Raw genomic sequence first — 19007 nt, 5'->3', positions numbered from 1 at the left:
TATGATCTCATTTGATCCTCACTACAACCCTGGGAGATAGTGCTTTTATCATTCCCATTTTACAGATGAACTGAGACAGTGATTTGCTTGGAGTCATATAGCTACTATGTATCTGAGTTCAGATTTGGACTCGATTATTTCTGACTCCAGGCCAGCATTCTATTCACTGTACCACTTAGATGCCTAAGGATGGGCAAGATTTAATTATGTAGATAGTGAGGAAGAATCCATTAGATAAGGAGGGAGAGAAAATCAGGGAGAGTGTGATGGGATACTGAATAGATCAGCCTGGTTAGAGGGGTTGGGACCCAGGCACAAATAGAGGGATTAATATTGTCAAATAGAAGAGTCACCTTATTAACCAATACTGGGGCAACAAAGGAGAGGAGGAAAGATACCACTGAGGTGAATTGGAAATGTATGGAGTTCAAGAGGAGAGGAAGCTCATCACAGACAGCCCAGATTTTTTAGTGAAATATGAGGTAACGTCCTCATTTGTAACCCTCATAATCATTGGCTCAGGACTGTTGGGAGGCTCATGGAAAGCAAACTAAAAAAAACATTTTAAAACTTCAGAGCTCTATCAGCATATAAATACAATTGTTATAGGGAGTCAGGAAAACTCAGTATCAATAAATTAATATATATTTGTATACACACACACATTCACATACATAGACATACTTTACCTGTGTGAACTTGGACAAATCATCTAATCTCTGGGATCCTTAGTTTCATCATCTGTAAAATGAATATGTTAATACATGTAATATTTAGCTCATGATGGTGGTGTGAAATCTAAATGATATAAGATGTGTAAAGCATTGTGTAAACTTTAAAATCTGTTATGGATCATAAGGTTGGGAGGAGGGTGTAGATTTTTCATTTGAAGTGGTCTTTAAAAACCTTCTCCAAGAAGGGAAATTTAAACTCAAGGTAAATTGGTAGAATCTTATATTAAACTTTCTACCAATGCATGATATTGTTTTTAACTATGTTAATGGGGTATCAGAATTGCCTAATATTAAAATCTCATTAAAATGAAACTAGTGTTATAATGTAAGAGGGATTATTTTATGTTTTTTTTTTATTTATGTGAGATGAAAATTCAGTGTATATATTTTAAAAAAAATTTGATTTTTCAAAATATCTCAGGAGATCTTACCAGTTACCATGTACTCAAACTTCATTTGTATGCAAAATGATTTAATCTCTAAATCTATCCCTAAACTCTTCTTTGAATTCCAGTCATGCCACCTACTGGCTGGATATCTTTTCCTGGACGTCTTGTAAGATTTTCAGAGCTGGTGGGGTCACATTTGCACTCACAATCTTCTCCTGCCCCTCCTCCACACTTTCCTGGTTCTCTTAAAAGTACCTTCAGATGTGCAACCTTGGGATCATATTTGAGTTTTTTTATTTCCTTCATCTCAGGTCAATCAGATGCCAAGTTTTGTCTGTTCTGCCTCCCATATCTCTTGCATCACTTCCTTTTTCTCTACTCATATGGCCACTACTCCTATTTCAGGTCTTTATTTACTTCAAATATGGCTCTCTACTTTTAATTTTTCCTGGAGGGGACTTCTGGACCTCCCAAAAGGATCTCAGGGACCTTAGGATTCCTTAAACCACATTTTGAGAACCACTGACATAAAGGGAAAAGAGAAGAGAATTCCAGGAGCCATTGGAGGAGAACTGGGGTATGCTGGAGCCAAATCATTAGAACTGTTGTTAAATTTTCTGTGTAAATTTACACTTTGGAAATTGGCAAATTCTACTACTGAGGGATTTATTGTTTTGTTGATTGTCTAGACTTAAGAAAGTGCTAAGAGAAAATGCATGTAGAACATAATGCAGGGGCAGTTAGGTGGCATAATGGATAGAGCACCAGCCCTGAAGTCAGGAGGACCTGAGTTCAAATTTGATCTCAGATACTTAACACTTCCTAAGTGTGTGACCCTGGGCAAGTCACTTAACCCCAGTTACCTCACCAAAAAAAAAAAAAAGAAAGAAAATAATGTAGATTAAACTGAAAATTATGTCCTCATAGTTTTAAATATTCATCAGCATATTAATGAAGACAACCATGAATAGTCGTCATGATATAACTGAAGAAACAGCAAAAGAGACTGAGTAAAAGAATAGTGGAATAGGTCAGAGGAGAACCCGAAAAAAGAAAAAATCATGAAAACTTACAGAAATAAGTGTCCAGGAAAAATTCAATGATGTCATGTTTCAGAGAGGCCAAGAAGATGGAATACTGAGGAAAGCCCATTAGATTTAGAAGTTAAGAGATCATTGATAATGACAGAGCAGTTTCAGTTGTGTGCAGAGTATTATGATAAGTACTAGGAGATTTTCAAAGTTTAGGAGCTTATTGTTTCATAAACAATATAATACAAAATGGCATATGACTAAGGAATGTATATGTATATGTATATGTATAGTGCGCTATTCAAGCGGAAGATAAGTCATTGCCAACAATGGAGATTAGGGAAAACTTCATGAAATAAGTGGTCAGTTATTAAATAAATGGCATATAAAGAATGAGGAAGAATACCCAGGATGGATTTAGGAAGAAAAGGCCCCTTTATTTTTGTTCTTCAATGAAAAGTTGGCTATATTGTGGGGATGTTATAGATAAGGAGATTCAGACTTTAGGCAGGGGTTGAATTAGATGAAGATGCAAATTGTTTTATCTAACATTTATATAGTGCTTTAAAACTGGCAAAGCACTTTACATACATATTCCCCTTTAATCTTCCAGCAGTCCTTGAAGGAAGTACTATAGATGTTATCATTTTAGAGATGAGATAACAGGTTGAGAAAGGTTAAATGACTACTAAATATAAGAAGTGGGATTTAAATTTAGGGCTTTCTAACTTAAAATCTAGTACTCCATTCCCTATACTTTGCTTTTCTATACCAAAAAGTTGTTTTGAGTTGTTTGAATAGAGAGATGATAGGGATAGAGGTCTGAGATCAGTGAAGAATCCTGTATGTGATATGTTCTGCCTTTGTTTTCTTTCTTTATTCCCTGGCTCAAGGGTCAGTCCCTTTGCATAAAACTTCTCTTCATTTCTTTTTGTTTTTCTTTTGAATATCTCTTTAATATCTTATTAAAAATTCATTCCTGAGTTAACTAATATACAACTCTTAATTTCCCCCACCCATTTTTCTCTTCACTAATCACCTCAGCCTATCTACTTCAACTCTGTGTCCTCATATACAAGGACCAAAATCATTCTTAGATTGAGTGAAAATGGAAACTTTGTCAACACTACCAATTTCTTTGCATAAAAGTTTATGCAAGAAGCATTCTGTAGAAATAAAAGAAAAGTCAAGTACCTCTCAGTTAAAACTTATTAAATGCCCTAAACACTAGCACATGTTGAAAAACAAATTAAAAATTGTTGATTGAATAACTGTATAGTAAAGAACAATAATTAGTTTGAATATTATGTGGTTTGTAACATGAATGTAGATCTCAAATTATTTAAAATTTTAATAAACTTTCTCATTACTTAAGCAAGGCATTATTAGTAAAGGCTTTTGATGTCGGATATGCCTCATAATAAGCTGGAAACAAATATAATTTATTAAAATTGAATTGTACTAGTAAGATAATTGTATAAAATGTATGCATATATTGGATTTAACATATATTTCTACTGTGTTTAACATATATTGATCTACTTGCTGTCTAGATCAGGGGAGGGAGAAGGAGGGAGCTGGAACAAGGTTTTGCAAGGGCTAATGTTGTAGAATTATTTATACATATGTTTTGAAAAATAAAAAGCTTTAATAAAAATAAAAAAGAATGAGAAGTAAATAAGTAAAAAATAAGAATTAATAAAGCAAAAAAAAATTGAATTACTTCTTACTATGCTTTTATTTTCTTTCAGAATTTCTTCATTGTTTGTAAGCAATATTTTGTGAATGTGTATGGTAATAATATTTGAAGTTCCTTATGCTTCTGTTTGTATGGGATGCTTTCTAGAAATGCAATATTTCTACAGTTTTCATGAGTTGCTATAGCCAAAAAAATCCATCACTCTGGCTAATGGTGATGAACCTCTCTGAGCTTAATTAAGGCAGTACTCAGGTGACAGAGAAACATTCCATTGCTAGGCCCATACTTGAAACCTTTCTTTATTAGGAAGACCCTTGGGCCAAAGGTAGCGGTTTGCTGGCATAGACTTTAAGAACATATTTGTCAATATGTAGGTTGTTTTTAGTGTTAATATTAAAAATAATTCACATAATGAATTATTAAGTATTAAGTACATCTTATATTCCAGGCACTGGTACTAGACATAAATGAAATGGTCTCTCTTGTCAAAGAGCTTAGATTTTGACAAGAGGCAACAATAAAACAAATGTAGAATAATACCCTGACCTTGGGAGGTGTGGCACTGGTACCTAGGCAGATCATGATAGAGGTACCATTATTATTAGCAGAAAATGCTATTTGAGATGCCTTTTGAAGTAAGCCAAGTATTGAAGGAAATAGAGATGAGATTGAGGTGCATTCTATACTTGGAGGATAGTTATTGCAAAGGTATAGAAATGGGCAGTGAAGTGTCACGTATGAGGAGCATTAAGAAGGTTATTTGGTCTACCACTCTGTGGGATTGGGAAAGTGTTATAGTGCAGGAAAGGAATTATGGGGCCAAGTGTAGAAGAGTTTTAAATGTCAGACTGAGAAATTCATGTTTGAACCCCTAGGTAATTGGGAACCATTAGAATTTATTGAGGATGAGAGAGAGTAACATAGTTATTTCTGTGCTTTACTTTGGCATCTGAGTGGAAGATGAGGAAGAGATACTAATTAGGAGACCATTACAAGGGTTCAGGAGATAGATGTTGAAAGTAATGATAGAAATGATAACTGTGTGACTGGGGATAAGGCATACAAGATAGGAAAAAAATAAGATTTAGTATCTGCCTGGATATGTGGGGTGAGTGAGAGAAGTTGAGAATGTCACCGAGGTAGTGAACCTGGAGGACTAGTAGGATGATCTATAATCATTTGTTCACTTTAATTTCTTGATTTTAAACCTCAATTTCCAACTTATTTTTACAGAAATGAGTACTATGGAATCAATTAGGGAAGAATAAGAGATTGCCTTGCTCTATTAGGATTAAATGAGATGAGAGCATAAATTTGTAGAATACTTGACGGTAGGTTGGAAAACTTCCTCTGACTCTGATAAGCAGCAGGTGAGTAGGAGTAGAGGAGTTAAATGACAACAGGAATCAAGAATGATGCTAGCCAAGTCATAAGTACTGATGAGAATGGTGTGAAATTGCTCAGCTAAGCCCAGTGGCCTTATTTTTGTGTGAAAAATGTCTTTGCATTCTTAAATTGCACATGCTCATGGGAAAAAAAATACATGTATTTAGTGTTGAGACTTTGCCATCTGAAGATTTTATTCCTATTCCCCTTAAGTAATAAAGACAATTCAATTTTTCATGTGATATGAGCTTAGGATTGTGGCAAACTTTTAAATGTATTGAGTATGAACACAGATTTGGAAAACAAGTAAAGTCCATCTAGACCTCTTGGTTCTTAATTGTCTGAGCTAAAAATCATTGGTCAGATAAATAAATCAGCAACTCATCTATTTTTATCTCAAGATAGTTTGGGAACAGTAACAGTACTAAAAGTGATTTTGTGGCAATAGCAAAACACAAGAGAAATAGGAAGGTTCATTTCTCTTAACATCTGGCTTAACTTTAGTCCGCTAGGACTTACTGCTCAAACTACTGCTGCAAGCAGATAGCAGAGAGGAAATTAAAGTGGTGGTGAATTTAAGGAGAAGTTAATTTTCTTCAAGGATTTGCATAGAAATCATGAAATTTTGAACTAAATTATTTCTGTAATTCCTGCATCATCCCTCCATATTATGAAAGATGAGAGAATTAAAATCTGAAGTCACATAACTATTTAGTGTTAGAGCTGAGACAACTAGGTGACTTTCTTCGTAGTCTGATATTTCCTCTCTTCCTCCCTCCCTCCCTCTTCCTTCTTTTTCTTCATCCCTCTTTTTCTCTCTTCTCTTTTCCTCCCTCCTTTCCTTCCTGCTTTCCTTTTTGCCTTCTTCTTGCCTTCCTTCCTCTGTTCCCTTCTCATTCTTTTTCATTGTCCATGTCCTCACGTCATCCTTTCTGTCTGTCTCTGTCTCTATGTCTGTGTGTGTGTCTCTCTCATTTCTTTAGGGTAGAGTGCACTTTAGCTGTACTGCAACTTAGTCTTCCAAAGTTACTTGAAGTGTGAACTAAGGTTTAATGATAAATGTGTCAGAGGTTGGACTTCAACCCAGGTCTTTTTGACTGTAAAGCTAGGTTTGTTTCCTTACCCATGCTCCTTCTTCCAAAGAATTTTTACATAAGATCACATTTATCAAGGTGGCAAAAGTGGCAAAATTTTAAAAGTGAGAGTAGGCTTCATAAGCATTGTTATTCATGTCAAAGTACAATTTATGTAATCCTAATTAATTTTTTCTATATGTCTTTAAGTTTGCAAAAATGAATAACCTGAAATTTCATATTCATATTATTAGTGATTTTGATTTACTTGATAAACAATTTACAATCTGAAGTACTTTTGTAATTTAAATATTCACTAGACATTAAAATTAAATTACTTGTCTAAAATTGAGACATAGAAATTAAAAAAGAAAACAAAAACAACCAACAAAAATTTAGTCAAGTTAATCCAATCTACCTGTTTGATTGCAGATTTTTTCCCACACTGATGGGCAGCTATCTGAGGTAGTGATATCCAGTACAATCAACTCTCGATTATCTATGGTAATGAGAGACAACAATTGCATGGATGATCCTAAAACAATAGTTTCAGCCTCCCTTCCTACCATCTGCTGTGGCCTGAGCATGTGCTTGGGTCTTCCGGGAGAATTGTATTTGGGATGGGGGTGGAGCCTCAGGCTGGCACGGGAGCTGGGGGAAGAACATGGTCACACCACTTTGGCCAGAAGGGTTCTGGAGGAGCCTGGGACTGGGACTGTGTGGTTGGAGCCTGTGGGTCTGAGGTGGGCGGCCTGCAGCATGTGGAGGCTGTGCAGCAGCAGTCAGAAGGATGGGAAGGCCCATAAGGAATAGGGTGTGGGGAAATAGTGCACATTTGCAGCAAGGTCCCGTCCATGCTTTTCTGGTCAGTGGGATGTTATGGTAGGCAATGGTAGCAGTGGAGTGATGCACTAGCTCAGTTTTGCTTGCTGGCCACCCATGTTTTTATTTGCCACAAGTGCGTGCTAATCTGTAGATCAGATATAAACATGAAGTAAAATTTATTTTGAATAACTGATTTTAGGAATCAAGGGTAAAATTATAATCATAGTTCTTCCATATTAGTTTTTTAACTTTAAACTGAAAAGAACTTTAATATTAACATCAGAGCCTTGTTGGCATAGTCTTATCAGAGTATTATGATGCTGCAAAATAGGAGTGGTTATATATAGCTCTGAAATTGACAACTAGCTATAACCTGAGAGCTTTTCTTTAAGGCAAATGTTATTCCCTAATTTTCTCAAATAATTTACTTTTATTTATGGCCAAATAAATTACATTTTTAATGTGTTTATCTTTTGAAAATTTTGAAGTGTGTAATTTCTTTTAAAAGTGTTTTAAAAAAAATAACCAGTGCTATAAATTACTAAGTTATATGAAAACCTTATAATTTTGAGCTGTCTTAAATGAACATTTTCTGTTTTATAAGATAAGCAGTTTTAAAAAGTGCAGTTGTTTTGAGGTAAATTCAAGTATCTCAACATAAAAGCTTTTGCCCATCTCTATTTTATAATCTTAAAGGGTGAAATATTTTAACCTTTTTACTTAAAGTGGTACAAAAATTTATTATTTCTAACAGTTTGCTATTTTAGAGTCCATTTTACCATTATGTTTGTATGAACTTGTGATAAAAAACTTTGTTACTTTTTTCACTTATAAAATATTTGGAGGTTAAATAAAATAGTTTTTTCAATTTTAAGATAAATTCTTAAAAGAAGTTCATATAAAATGTTTCAAGTAGTAGCATGATACTTAGTCATTGACATTGGTCTGAGGAAAATTACTGTTTACCATATTTATCTTTTCTATCTTTCTATAATGTTATAAATAAATTAGATCAGCTAGCTAAATGATTTGCTAAATATTTACATTTTTTGAAACTGTTTTTAGATAGTTTACCGAGAAGTTTAAGCTAAATGGAATACTTGCCCCTTCTTGATTTTACATAGACCAACTGGACATAAATATTTCAAAAATTTTTTTCTACTTTTAGAATGGCAGTTTTAAGTTCATTTTCTTTTAATTTTAGTATTTAATGATTGGGTTATATGACTCCAGGCAAGGCACTTCATCTTTATTTACCTCATTTTCCTCATGTATTACATGGGGATGGTAATATCACCTACCTTCCAGTGTTGTGAGGGTCAAACGAAACATTTTTAAAACTCTGAGCACAGTGCTTGACAAAAGGCACTATATTATTGCTAGTAATAGTCATCATTATTGTCATCATATTTGAGGGAATAGTTGAAATGAGTAAAATTATTCTTTAAAATAATTCATTTTCTGATGATTAAATGAAATAGTTCCAATTAGCTAAGAACCATTCAACAAATATATTTTGGTGTCATTGCTGTCGATTTTCCCTTTTATTTAACAACTGGCCTCTTCTAACCAAATATAAAATTTTAAGACTATATTTTTACCTTTGAAAGTAAACAGATTAACTCCCCCCAAATGATTAAATGCTTAAGTGTTAGGGTAGAAATTCATGAATCTTTGATTTTAAAATACACATTCATGTTGGGTGGTCTGGACCTTTAGTAGATTTGAAATCCGTATAGAGAATCGAGGGGGGTAAATGGACTTGGCCTTATTTGGACTTAACCTCTGAATGATAAACATTTATTTGAAGGGCTGTTTAATAATAGGATTAATCGCTTTGTTTTCTTTCTAGTATATGGCTATATCTTTTTATATTAAAACCTTTTTTGGTAAAGTGGCAAAATATATTTTAGAAAGTTGCTTTTATAAGAATTTAATAATTATTTACTACTAACTAATTTCATTATGTTATATGCCATATCATATAATATTAATTTAAAATTAAACAATAATTATTAAGAAGAAGTATTCATAAGAATTTAACAAGAAAAATACAGACATTTCAAATGTTTTACTATTAAAATGCCTTGGGTATTTCTGAAATAAATATCCAGACTCATGTTTGGTTTTATTTTATTTTGTTCTTTAGAGGAGTGGTGGTGGTGAATGGAAATATTATCAGTTAAGCTTTATCTTTAATGTTTAGAGGCACATCTTGAGACAAACATAAAAATGTAGCATTGGGGAATGTTAAAAAAGTTATTTTCTTTAAAAGTTAAAAATAACTCTTTAGCGTTTTAGAAACCTAAATTTTAACCTAAGCTTTAAACTTCTGATAGTTGAATAAAGAATAATTCAAAATAAAATATATGTGAATGTGATAGCAGTAAGGTAAAGTAACTTAAGGTGCCCAACATTTGGGTTTTCATTTTTCTGAAGATACTGACCAAATCATTAAAGCACTTTTAAAATCTTGATCTTAGTTTGGTGTTGTGATGAAAATGAATTAATTAAATACAATTACTGATGAAGAATTCATAAAGACCTGACATATATGATAGCATGTCAATGGTGTATGCTATATATTTAAGAAGGATGCTCATTTATAAGGTTATGAATAAATAAAAAATAAAGGAGATTTGTATTATGAAAAAAATACCATAGTATTTTCAGTTACTCCTAGAAGGTAAAAAAGATGCTGATTGTGAATTATAACAGTGATAGTCACTTAGTACCTTTGAGATTGTGGGCATTTCACCAGTCTTCAGATTTTTTTACCTTTCAAACTAAGGGGTTAAACTAGGTGACCTATAAGTTTCCTTATTGTTCCAGATTGATTATTTGGTGCTTTTATGTATTTCACTGAGGAGGTAGAATATCTCAATCTGTTCAAGTGAATGGTAGAACTAATAGGCTTGGCAGCTGAGGAAGTAATGGGATTATGTTGTAAACCATTGTGCCAGAGGGAGAGTTTGTAAGCATAACTTGGCAAAAATGCAAAGTTACTAGGTGAAAAAGGAGGACATGTTAGTAATTATCACTTTTACAGAATTAATTCTCTCATTCCATCCATAGAAATTTAGCAAATTGAATCTTTGGATAAAGAAGCCTTTTAAAAAACATGTATTCTGTTCTGTACTAAGTATAATGTAAGTATCTCATAAGTAAAACAAGTAGATTGATGAAGTATTCAGTAAACGAGTGAAATTATTAAACTACTTAATGTTAAAAAAAAGGAATCTTTACTGGACTGAGATGTCTTTAAATAAAAGTAGAATATTAAAAAAAATTTGGCTTATATTTTATTAATTTTATATTACTAAATGAGAATTTACTTAAATTTGATTATTTACTATGTTAATATATATTGGGGAATATTAAGTGATGAAAAATTATTCTCACAGTTTAAAAGAATTTTCTGACTAGATTTGAAATAGGCATAATTCAATACCTATACATGATGATGATTGTACAAGATGGAGATATGGGAGAAAGGCATGATATAAATACAAAACAAGTTATCACATTCACGTTTAGTATAAAATCATTGTGTAAATGTATTTTATATTTATGAATATGTATATATATTTACATTCACACATAAGCACAAGATATATTTTGTTTTGTTCACATTGTATTTTACAGACGGTCGATATTCATAAAGAGAAAGTTGCAAGGAGAGAAATTGGTATTTTGACTACCAACAAAAATACTTCCAGAACTCATAAAATTATTGCGCCAGCAAACCTAGAACGACCAGTTCGTTACATTAGAAAACCTATTGACTATACAATTTTAGATGATATTGGGCATGGAGTAAAGGTATGTATCATATTTATCAAAAGTTATTGAGAAAGTTTCTGAAACTGAACAGCTTGATTATATTATATTATGTTCTGAATCTCTTGTATCTTAATAGATTCTGATCCTGCTAAATCTATAAAAATCCTTTTCCTGCTGCTATTTATCTATTTAACCTATCTTCTTATTGGTACCTATCCTTTAAGGCTATCTAAATTCTCAAATTTAAAAATTGGTCATTTTGGCATGAATTGCATTTCTTTAATCTGTAACTCATGGGATATGGTATATGTCTTCCTATTCTAGATTTTAAATTCTTGAGCATACAAGTTATTCATACAAATTATACTTAATTCATTTAGAAAATTTACTAGCCAGGTTTCTGACTTCATTTATTAAAAGACTGATTTGCATCCTTTTCAAAATAATTGTTTTCAAAATAAAACCAGAGCTTTTAAACAATAAAAATAATGTACATGTAGTAAAGAAATTATTCATATTGCTTTTATGTTAATTTTGACTTAAAGGCATAAAAGGGTTTAAAAAATATTAAATTGGGAGCAGTTAGGTAGTGCATTGTATAGAGCACTAGCCTTGAAGTCAAGAGGACCTGAATTCAAATCTGGTCTCAGACACTTAACACTTCCTGGCTGGATGACCCTGGGTTGCTCAGGGGGGAAAATCTATTTATATATTTTATATAAATTTATTCGTTCAATAAATATTTGAGTTCCTACACCATGCAAAGCCTGGTGTTAGACATAAGGGATGAGGATGGAGTATTGAATACAAAGAAATATGACATGGCCCTGCCATCAAGTTTTACTTAACAAATTGTTATTAAGTGACAGTTTTGTTCAAGGTACACTCTTCTAGCCATTGGACCATCTGTCTTGGAAACATGTTCAAAATTTGCCAGTGTTAAGATTTTTTAAAAGGTCTTTTGTATAACTGCTTCAGAGTATAAAAATTTAAGGTAAGAGATTGCAAGTCTGGATTATCATTCTTTATTCTCATATAGAATGTTACCTGTAAAGAGTAGAGATATATTATGCTTTGATGTTTTAAGGTAATCTGTTATTCTTTTGTATTTTGTCTTCAAAGTAGTAGACAAGACAATGACTTTTTATTGCATTAGTGGGCATTTTATAATAATTCATTTAATTTTACCTTGAAATATATATAAACTTTAAAAATATGCCTTTGAAATTAAATTAGTTGAATGTTAAAGTGAGAGAAATGAGGACATTTTATTCAAAACTTGAAATAGAAATAACAATTTAAACAAAAAATAGAGGACTTTAACTTTTGTCTTTGTATTCTTAGCATGTGACACCCAGAATCATTTAATAAATAGTTTTTGATTGATTTAGGATTGTTTATACAATTATACAATTCATACAATTATGAATATACATAGTTTATGTGATCTTTGTAGTAATTAGAGAAAAATAAACATTATTCTAGTTAAAATCAAATGGAATCTTTTCCTATTAAGTGTGAGACAGAAAGCTAAAATGGGTATCTGTGTTAAGTCCATCACCAATATGAGGAGTCTCTAAGTGACTAGGCTACCCATGGAGGAATAAATTGATGTAGGTTGAAAAAACAAAGCCAATTGAATGAGTAGACAATTCACTTTGTTTGTGTGAGATAGGAAGACCCAATTTTTTCTACTTTCTGTTCCCCCTCAATAAACAAACACACACACATAAATCTAGAAAGATTTTAATTTACTATAATTATCGGGAATTTTGGTTTAGAGTAGATCTGAGTATATTTAGGTTGCCCTACTAAGAGCATTTACTAAATCATATGTAAACTAAGCAGTTTCATCTTTTGGAAAGTAATAAATTATGAAAACTTTCTCTAGCTTGGAAAATCTTTTGTGATTTATCAAATAATAGAAGCAGGTAAAAGTACCTGGGGTACTACCTAATTTTAATACTGAAGAGGCACTTATAGAACTTAAAAATAATGAATTTGTGCTTCACAATTTTAGTGAATAAAATGTGTGGTTTTTTTTTTTTTTTTTTTTGCTTATTTCTAATTTAATTCTCAAAATAAAGTGTTAATGCTGTAGACCTCCAGATTTTTCATTTGTAAGTCTATTAGTTTGGGGACGTGTATATACTAGTTTTCAAAGAAGCAGTGTATTTTAAATCGTTTCATCTTTTAAAATCTCCTGTTCATGACACATTCTGCTTTAAACCACTCTTTCTATGATCTATTGAAACATTATTTTGTTAATGCTGAATGCTTAACTTTGTTTTTCTTTCTTTTTTCTTTCTCTTCATATCCTGAAGTTTCAACTAACCTTTCAATGCTTTTTTTCCTTACCTCTTTTATTTGCTCCATTTATGCATTAAGTGGTTGCTTAGATTTAAGGTAAGAGATTCCAGGGCTGGATATCCATTCTTTATTTTTATACAGAATGTTACACATGGGGAGTAAAGATACATTTTTTGTCATTGACCCTTTAAAGAAATCACCTGTTTTTTTCTATCCTGTCTTTTATATCTTGTCTTCAGGATAGTAGGAAAGATTGACTTTTTTTTTTTGATAAGTTGGTTATTTCATAATGATTTATTTAATTTCAATAGCTAAAGCTTTTTGAAATAAGGCTTTGAAAAATTAAGTTAGTTAAATGTTAATCAAATGAAGAATTTTTTCTTGAAATTGCAATAGGAATAACCATTACAATAGAGATCTGTCATTTTGTTTTATTCCTCCCTCTGTGTAATATTCTTTTTATCCTATATACGGTGTGCTCTATATGTTTTGCGACTATGTTCCACTATTGTAAATGAATTTTAACTATTCAGATGTTTATATTTTGTGAAACTGAAGTGATTCAACATTTTTGTGTGTTTTTTTTTTAAAGTTGCAGTATCATAGTTTTTTTTTTGGGGGGGGGAGAAGAGGGAGATAAATATTACCCTCCTTTCCATTAAAATACACAATAGCTACATTTCCGTAATTTTAATAAAGCTTTTTTAATGGAATTTTTTGAACATTGAAAGTCATGATTATGTACAGTTATGAATATGTTATAATGTTACACACTATGCTAAAAACTTTGAACAAAATGTACATTAAAAAAGTGGTTTCTTAGGGCAGCTAGGTGGCACAGTAGATAGAGCACTAGCCCTGAAGTCAGGAGGACCTGAGTTCAAATGTGGTCTCGGAGACACTTAACACTTCCTAGCTGTGTGACCCTGGGCAAGTCAGTTTTGCCTCAGTAAAAAATAAAATAAAGTGGTTTCTTCTATAACTTATTTCAGTATTTATATATATTTTATTTTTGGAAAAAAATTTCTGATAAATTAAAGAAGTTGTACAAAACAATCTTGAAAAACATTTTTTTAATCCCCTTCTTCATTTTTCCTACTTATCTCCACTTCAGCTTTTCCCTCCTTTTCTTTCTCTCTTGTATTTTTTGTTCCATGAGTTTATAAAATATTTTGTTGATAATATAGAAGGCAGGAAAATGAATTCTAATCCCTAAAATGCTATGATACTCCAGTTAACCCTGAGTTTTCGTGGCATTAGAATTTGGTGTGAACACTTTTATGTTTGGTAGAATGATGTAATTGTAAAGAATTTTTTTTTTTGGCAAGTTCAGTAAGTTTTAGTACTTCATATAAGCCAAAGAAAACTACTCCATTATAAATAAATGGCTGACTTTTTTGTTTATGAGAAAAATAATGTTGGTTTTTCTTTGGAAATAAAATTTATTTTAGATAGAATTTTGCAGCTTTGTTCATATTTCCCCATCTCATCTTCTTGACCTAAATCTCTGTATTATCTGTCTACCTGATTTTCTTATTTGAACTCCAAGAAGAAATTTCTCTTTAGAATTGTTTACATGTTATATCATATGTATCTCAATATATAGTCTGAAGTCTCACTATTTCAAAGCTTTCTAGACCTTTTATATAGATGTAAAACCTCTCACTTTTCAGTTTTTCTAGCAGTAAAAACTTTTTTTTTTCTCAATAAATGTCTGCCATTTCCCCTCCCCTTAACCTCTTTCCCTCTTAGGGATTATGGGATAGGGAATGTGGAGCAACAACAAAAACCTAGCCACAAACATGTAGTCAAAACACATTCCTAGGTTGGCCATGTTCAAAAGTGCTTATCTCACTCTCCATAACTAGTCCTTCACCTCTTTGTCAGAACATTGGCAAGATCCTAAATCAGGGGTCTTTTGTAATTGTGGTTAATCACTGTGTTAATAAGAGTTGTTAAATTTTTCATCTAAAATGAAGTTTATGTGATATCCTATACTTTTATCCCTTCCATGTTTGAATAGATTTCTACTTTTGCCCCACTATTACGTGAGATTTGTCTTTACATCACTCTTCCTTGTCTCTTCCTTGATTTAGCCTTTCCCCTATTCTTTTTCATTTATCCTTTTAAAATATCAAAATTTTCTAGGAACTTGAAGTATTTTTATCTTTCAACTGGAAGGGCTGGATATTATTATGGGTCACACTCATAGGAAGTTTTTACTTTGGACTTTCTTTTAGGAGGTAACCAGTGAACTTGTATTTTCATTTTGCTCTCTAGTTTTTAAGAGATCTGAACAGTTTTCTTTCAATATTTCTTGAAATATGATACCTAAGTTCATTTTGGATATGACTTTAAGATAATCCAGTGATTCTTAAATTATCTTTATGTCTTCCAGTCTAGTTGTTATATAACTTTACATTTAATTAGATTTCTTCAGTCATTTGATTTTGTTTTGTTAGTTCTTATTGTGTAATGTAGTCATTGACTTTTTTATGTTTTCTAATTTTTAGGGAGTCTATTACTGAGTTGTGGTTTTGAGATAATGACTGAAGATGCATTTCCATGTTATGGATTTTGTTTTGCACTGATCAGTTTGGATTTCCAAGGTTAGCAAGTACATGCCCTACACCAGTGGTGTCAAACTCACATAGAAAGAATCCCCATGGGTAGCACATTGACTTAGAAAATCCTTCCTTCCTCTTCTCCTCTCCCACCTTCCCAGTTACATAGTTCTTTGGTATAGACTGTGAGTCTGACAGCTCTGCCATACACTAATTTTTACTTTGAGTTTTATTCATCATAGCATGGAGGTGCCCCAGGACTCTTGAAGCTTATTTTAATAGAATGGAAACTTCGGTAGGTAAGCTGGAAGGACATGGCATATGGGATAAGACTATATGTCATGTGAGGGACAATTTAATTCATCACCTGATAAATTTATTGCGTAGTGTAACTCATGAAAACATTTTACAATTTAGTGTAGGGTGCTATATTGAATTTTGGCATCTTAGCAATACACAGAGAATATGATAGTAATGATATTAACATATTCTTTTAATATTTACAAAACACTGAACATAGATGAAATTATTTCATGTTTACAACTACTCTAAGAGGTTGTTACTATAATTATAATCATTCCTACTTAAATAACTATGGAATTGAAATTAGAGATGTTCTGTAACTTGTCATTGATCCCCAGACAAATATATTCAGAACTGAATATAGAATCTTATTCTCTCTGAATTATAGATTCATCCCTCTTCTTATTCTATCATATAATTTTCCCACTAAATCAGAGAAATATATGAATAATATACACAGTGATCATATCTGAAAATAAGACAAAAATTAAGAATTCAAACCATAGGCATGTTGAAGCTTCTGACTCCGTAAGGTTTTATTACTAATTTCTCAGGGTGCTGAGGAGCATTTGTTTTTTTATTCTTCTTCAACAAATAAATGTAGTCAGATAAAATAGATCTGCATATTGGCCATCCCAAAAATATATATATATCTGCTTATACACTTCCAATCCATCATCTCTCTGTCGGGAAGTACACATTTTATCCTTTTTCCTCTGTAGTTGTAGTTGGATTACTGCAGAAGTCTTGAATTTGTTTTACTTTTATAATATTCTAATCATTTTATAAAATATTTTCTTCCTCATTTCACTTCATTAATTTATATAAATCTCTGCAGTTTTCTAAATCCATTCCACATGTCATTTCTTAAAGTAAGAGTTTATTAATTACATTTATATGATACTGCCTTTGTTCTACTCCTCTGCTGCTACAAAGTGTTGTTTTAAATATTTTAATTGTTTTTTTTTTATAAACAAACAAATAATAAATAAAATCTCTTTGGGGAATGAGCCTAACAGTAGTATTATTGAGTTCAAAAGGGCTGCAAGAATTAGTAAATTTGAGAAGCATAGCTCCAAATTTCTTTCCCAAAATTGTTGAATCTAATAAAATTACCTTCCATTTAAGTGAAATTAACAAAATTGTTGGATCAGTTCATAGTTCAATCAATAGTACTTAGTGTGTCATTTTTCTTCTTACAGTCCCTCCAACAACTTTCCCCTTTTTTGTAAACCTTACCAGTTTGAAGAAGTAACTCACACTTATTTTATTTCTGTAGTTATTAGTGATATAAAGCATTTTTTCATATTTATTTACTGGGATACCTCTCTTTGAGAACTGTTAATATCCCTGACCATTTATCTAGGGACTAATTTTTACTTCTATATATATACTTCCATATAGTTTCTCTTGGGTGTAATATAAATAATTTGTCAAAATCATTATTAAAAACAAAAAATAATAAAATAAACAAGCATTTATTTATTGCTTTAAGGAATACAAAGTACCAATATCTCATTTGATCCTCTTTGTCAGAGAAACCTGCTACAAAGTTATTTTCCTGGTTAACTTTCCTTTCTGATTTTTTACTGCATTGAATTTGTTTGCTCAGAAACCTTTCGATTTTATGTTATCCAAATTGTTCATTTTATCTTTCTGCAAAAACTTCTGTATCCCTTGTTAGGTCAAAAATTTTTCCGTTCTTCATAGTAGTTGTTCTTTGCACTTCTGTTTTATTTGTGACATGATCTTTTATGTGTGTGTCTTGTATCAAATGTGAGCTTATTGTGGTATGCTTTGTGAAATACTGATTTAAATCTCATTTCTGCCAGAATACGTTGTGGTTTTCTTAGCAGTTTTTATTGACAATTGTTTTCTTAACTGCCTATTTAAGTTCATTGAGTTTATTGAAAATTATACTATTATGTTCTTTTGCTTACATACCTAATTTCTATTTTTAAATCAATTCAGATAGTTTTAAGATTTAATGTTTTTTTGAGACAAGGTACTGTTAGGATCTTTTTCTTTCTACTTGTTTTCATGATTTCCTTTGAAATTCTTGATTTGTTTTGTCTCTAGATGAATTTTTATATAGTTCTTTATAGTAATCCTTTCTCAGTTTTATTGGCATAGCAATGAATTTGTAAATTAATTTAGGAATGATAGTTATTTTTATTATATTAGTTTGTCCCAGTAATGAGTGAATAATACCTCTCTAATTACTTGAGTTTTACTTTTTTTTCTTAAAGAATATTTTGATATTTTAGTCACATTTTCCATGCATATTTTGGTGGGCAGACTCCCAAATATTTTATACATTCTTTAGTTATTTTAATTAGAATATAATTTTTCATCTCCTATTTACTGTTCTTGATAATAGACAAAATAGCTTGATGATTTAAACAATATTTTTTGGTCTAGCTGTAGATGTTCCTGTTTCAGTTAATTTTAGTTGACTTTTAAAAAGTTTTCTCTAAGTAGGACATAATATCATCTGCAAAAAGCCTTAATTTTTTTTCTTTTTGACTTATTTCCTTATTTTCTTTACTTCTCTTATTACTATAGCTACCATTTCTAGAACTATATAAAAATAGTGATGATAATGGGCAGTTTTTTTTTTTTTTTTTTTTTTTTACCGTTGTTCTTTGAAATGGTTTCTTTTATTATATTTTATTTCCATTCTTGGTTTTATGTAAAAAATCTTTACTATGCTAAGGAAAAGTACATTTATTTCTATGCTGCTTTTGTGTGTGTGTGTGTGTGTATTTTAACTGATGATTGGGGTTTTTTGTCAAAATCTTTTCCTACATTTTTATATAGTATGCGACTTTGATGTTTTTGTTATTATGTTTAATTGTATTATTTATTCCTTTATGTTTATCATTTTTCTTAATAATGAAGTAGCCATTC

The 19007-nt window shown here is 31.3% G+C and overlaps 1 protein-coding gene across 27 annotated transcripts in view; it reads left to right on the top strand.

Moving 5' to 3' along the window:
* ABI2 (abl interactor 2) overlaps positions 1-19007 on the top strand; it is a 112907-nt gene that overhangs the window by 35405 nt on the left and 58495 nt on the right. For 14 of the 27 annotated variants that reach the window (XM_051983750.1, XM_051983748.1, XM_051983741.1 and 11 more), the window contains exon 3: positions 10783-10959. In XM_051983750.1, coding sequence (XP_051839710.1) covers positions 10783-10959 — 177 coding nt within the window. Of the gene's footprint in view, positions 1-10782; positions 10960-13308; positions 13327-19007 lie in introns of all 27 variants that reach the window. The other 13 variants (XM_051983739.1, XM_051983730.1, XM_051983746.1 and 10 more) reach the window with 1 other exon arrangement.

Source organism: Antechinus flavipes, chromosome 3 (genome assembly GCF_016432865.1).
Source record: "Antechinus flavipes isolate AdamAnt ecotype Samford, QLD, Australia chromosome 3, AdamAnt_v2, whole genome shotgun sequence".
Taxonomy (NCBI): Eukaryota; Metazoa; Chordata; class Mammalia; order Dasyuromorphia; family Dasyuridae; genus Antechinus; species Antechinus flavipes.
This window is presented reverse-complemented; position numbering and strand designations above follow the sequence as displayed.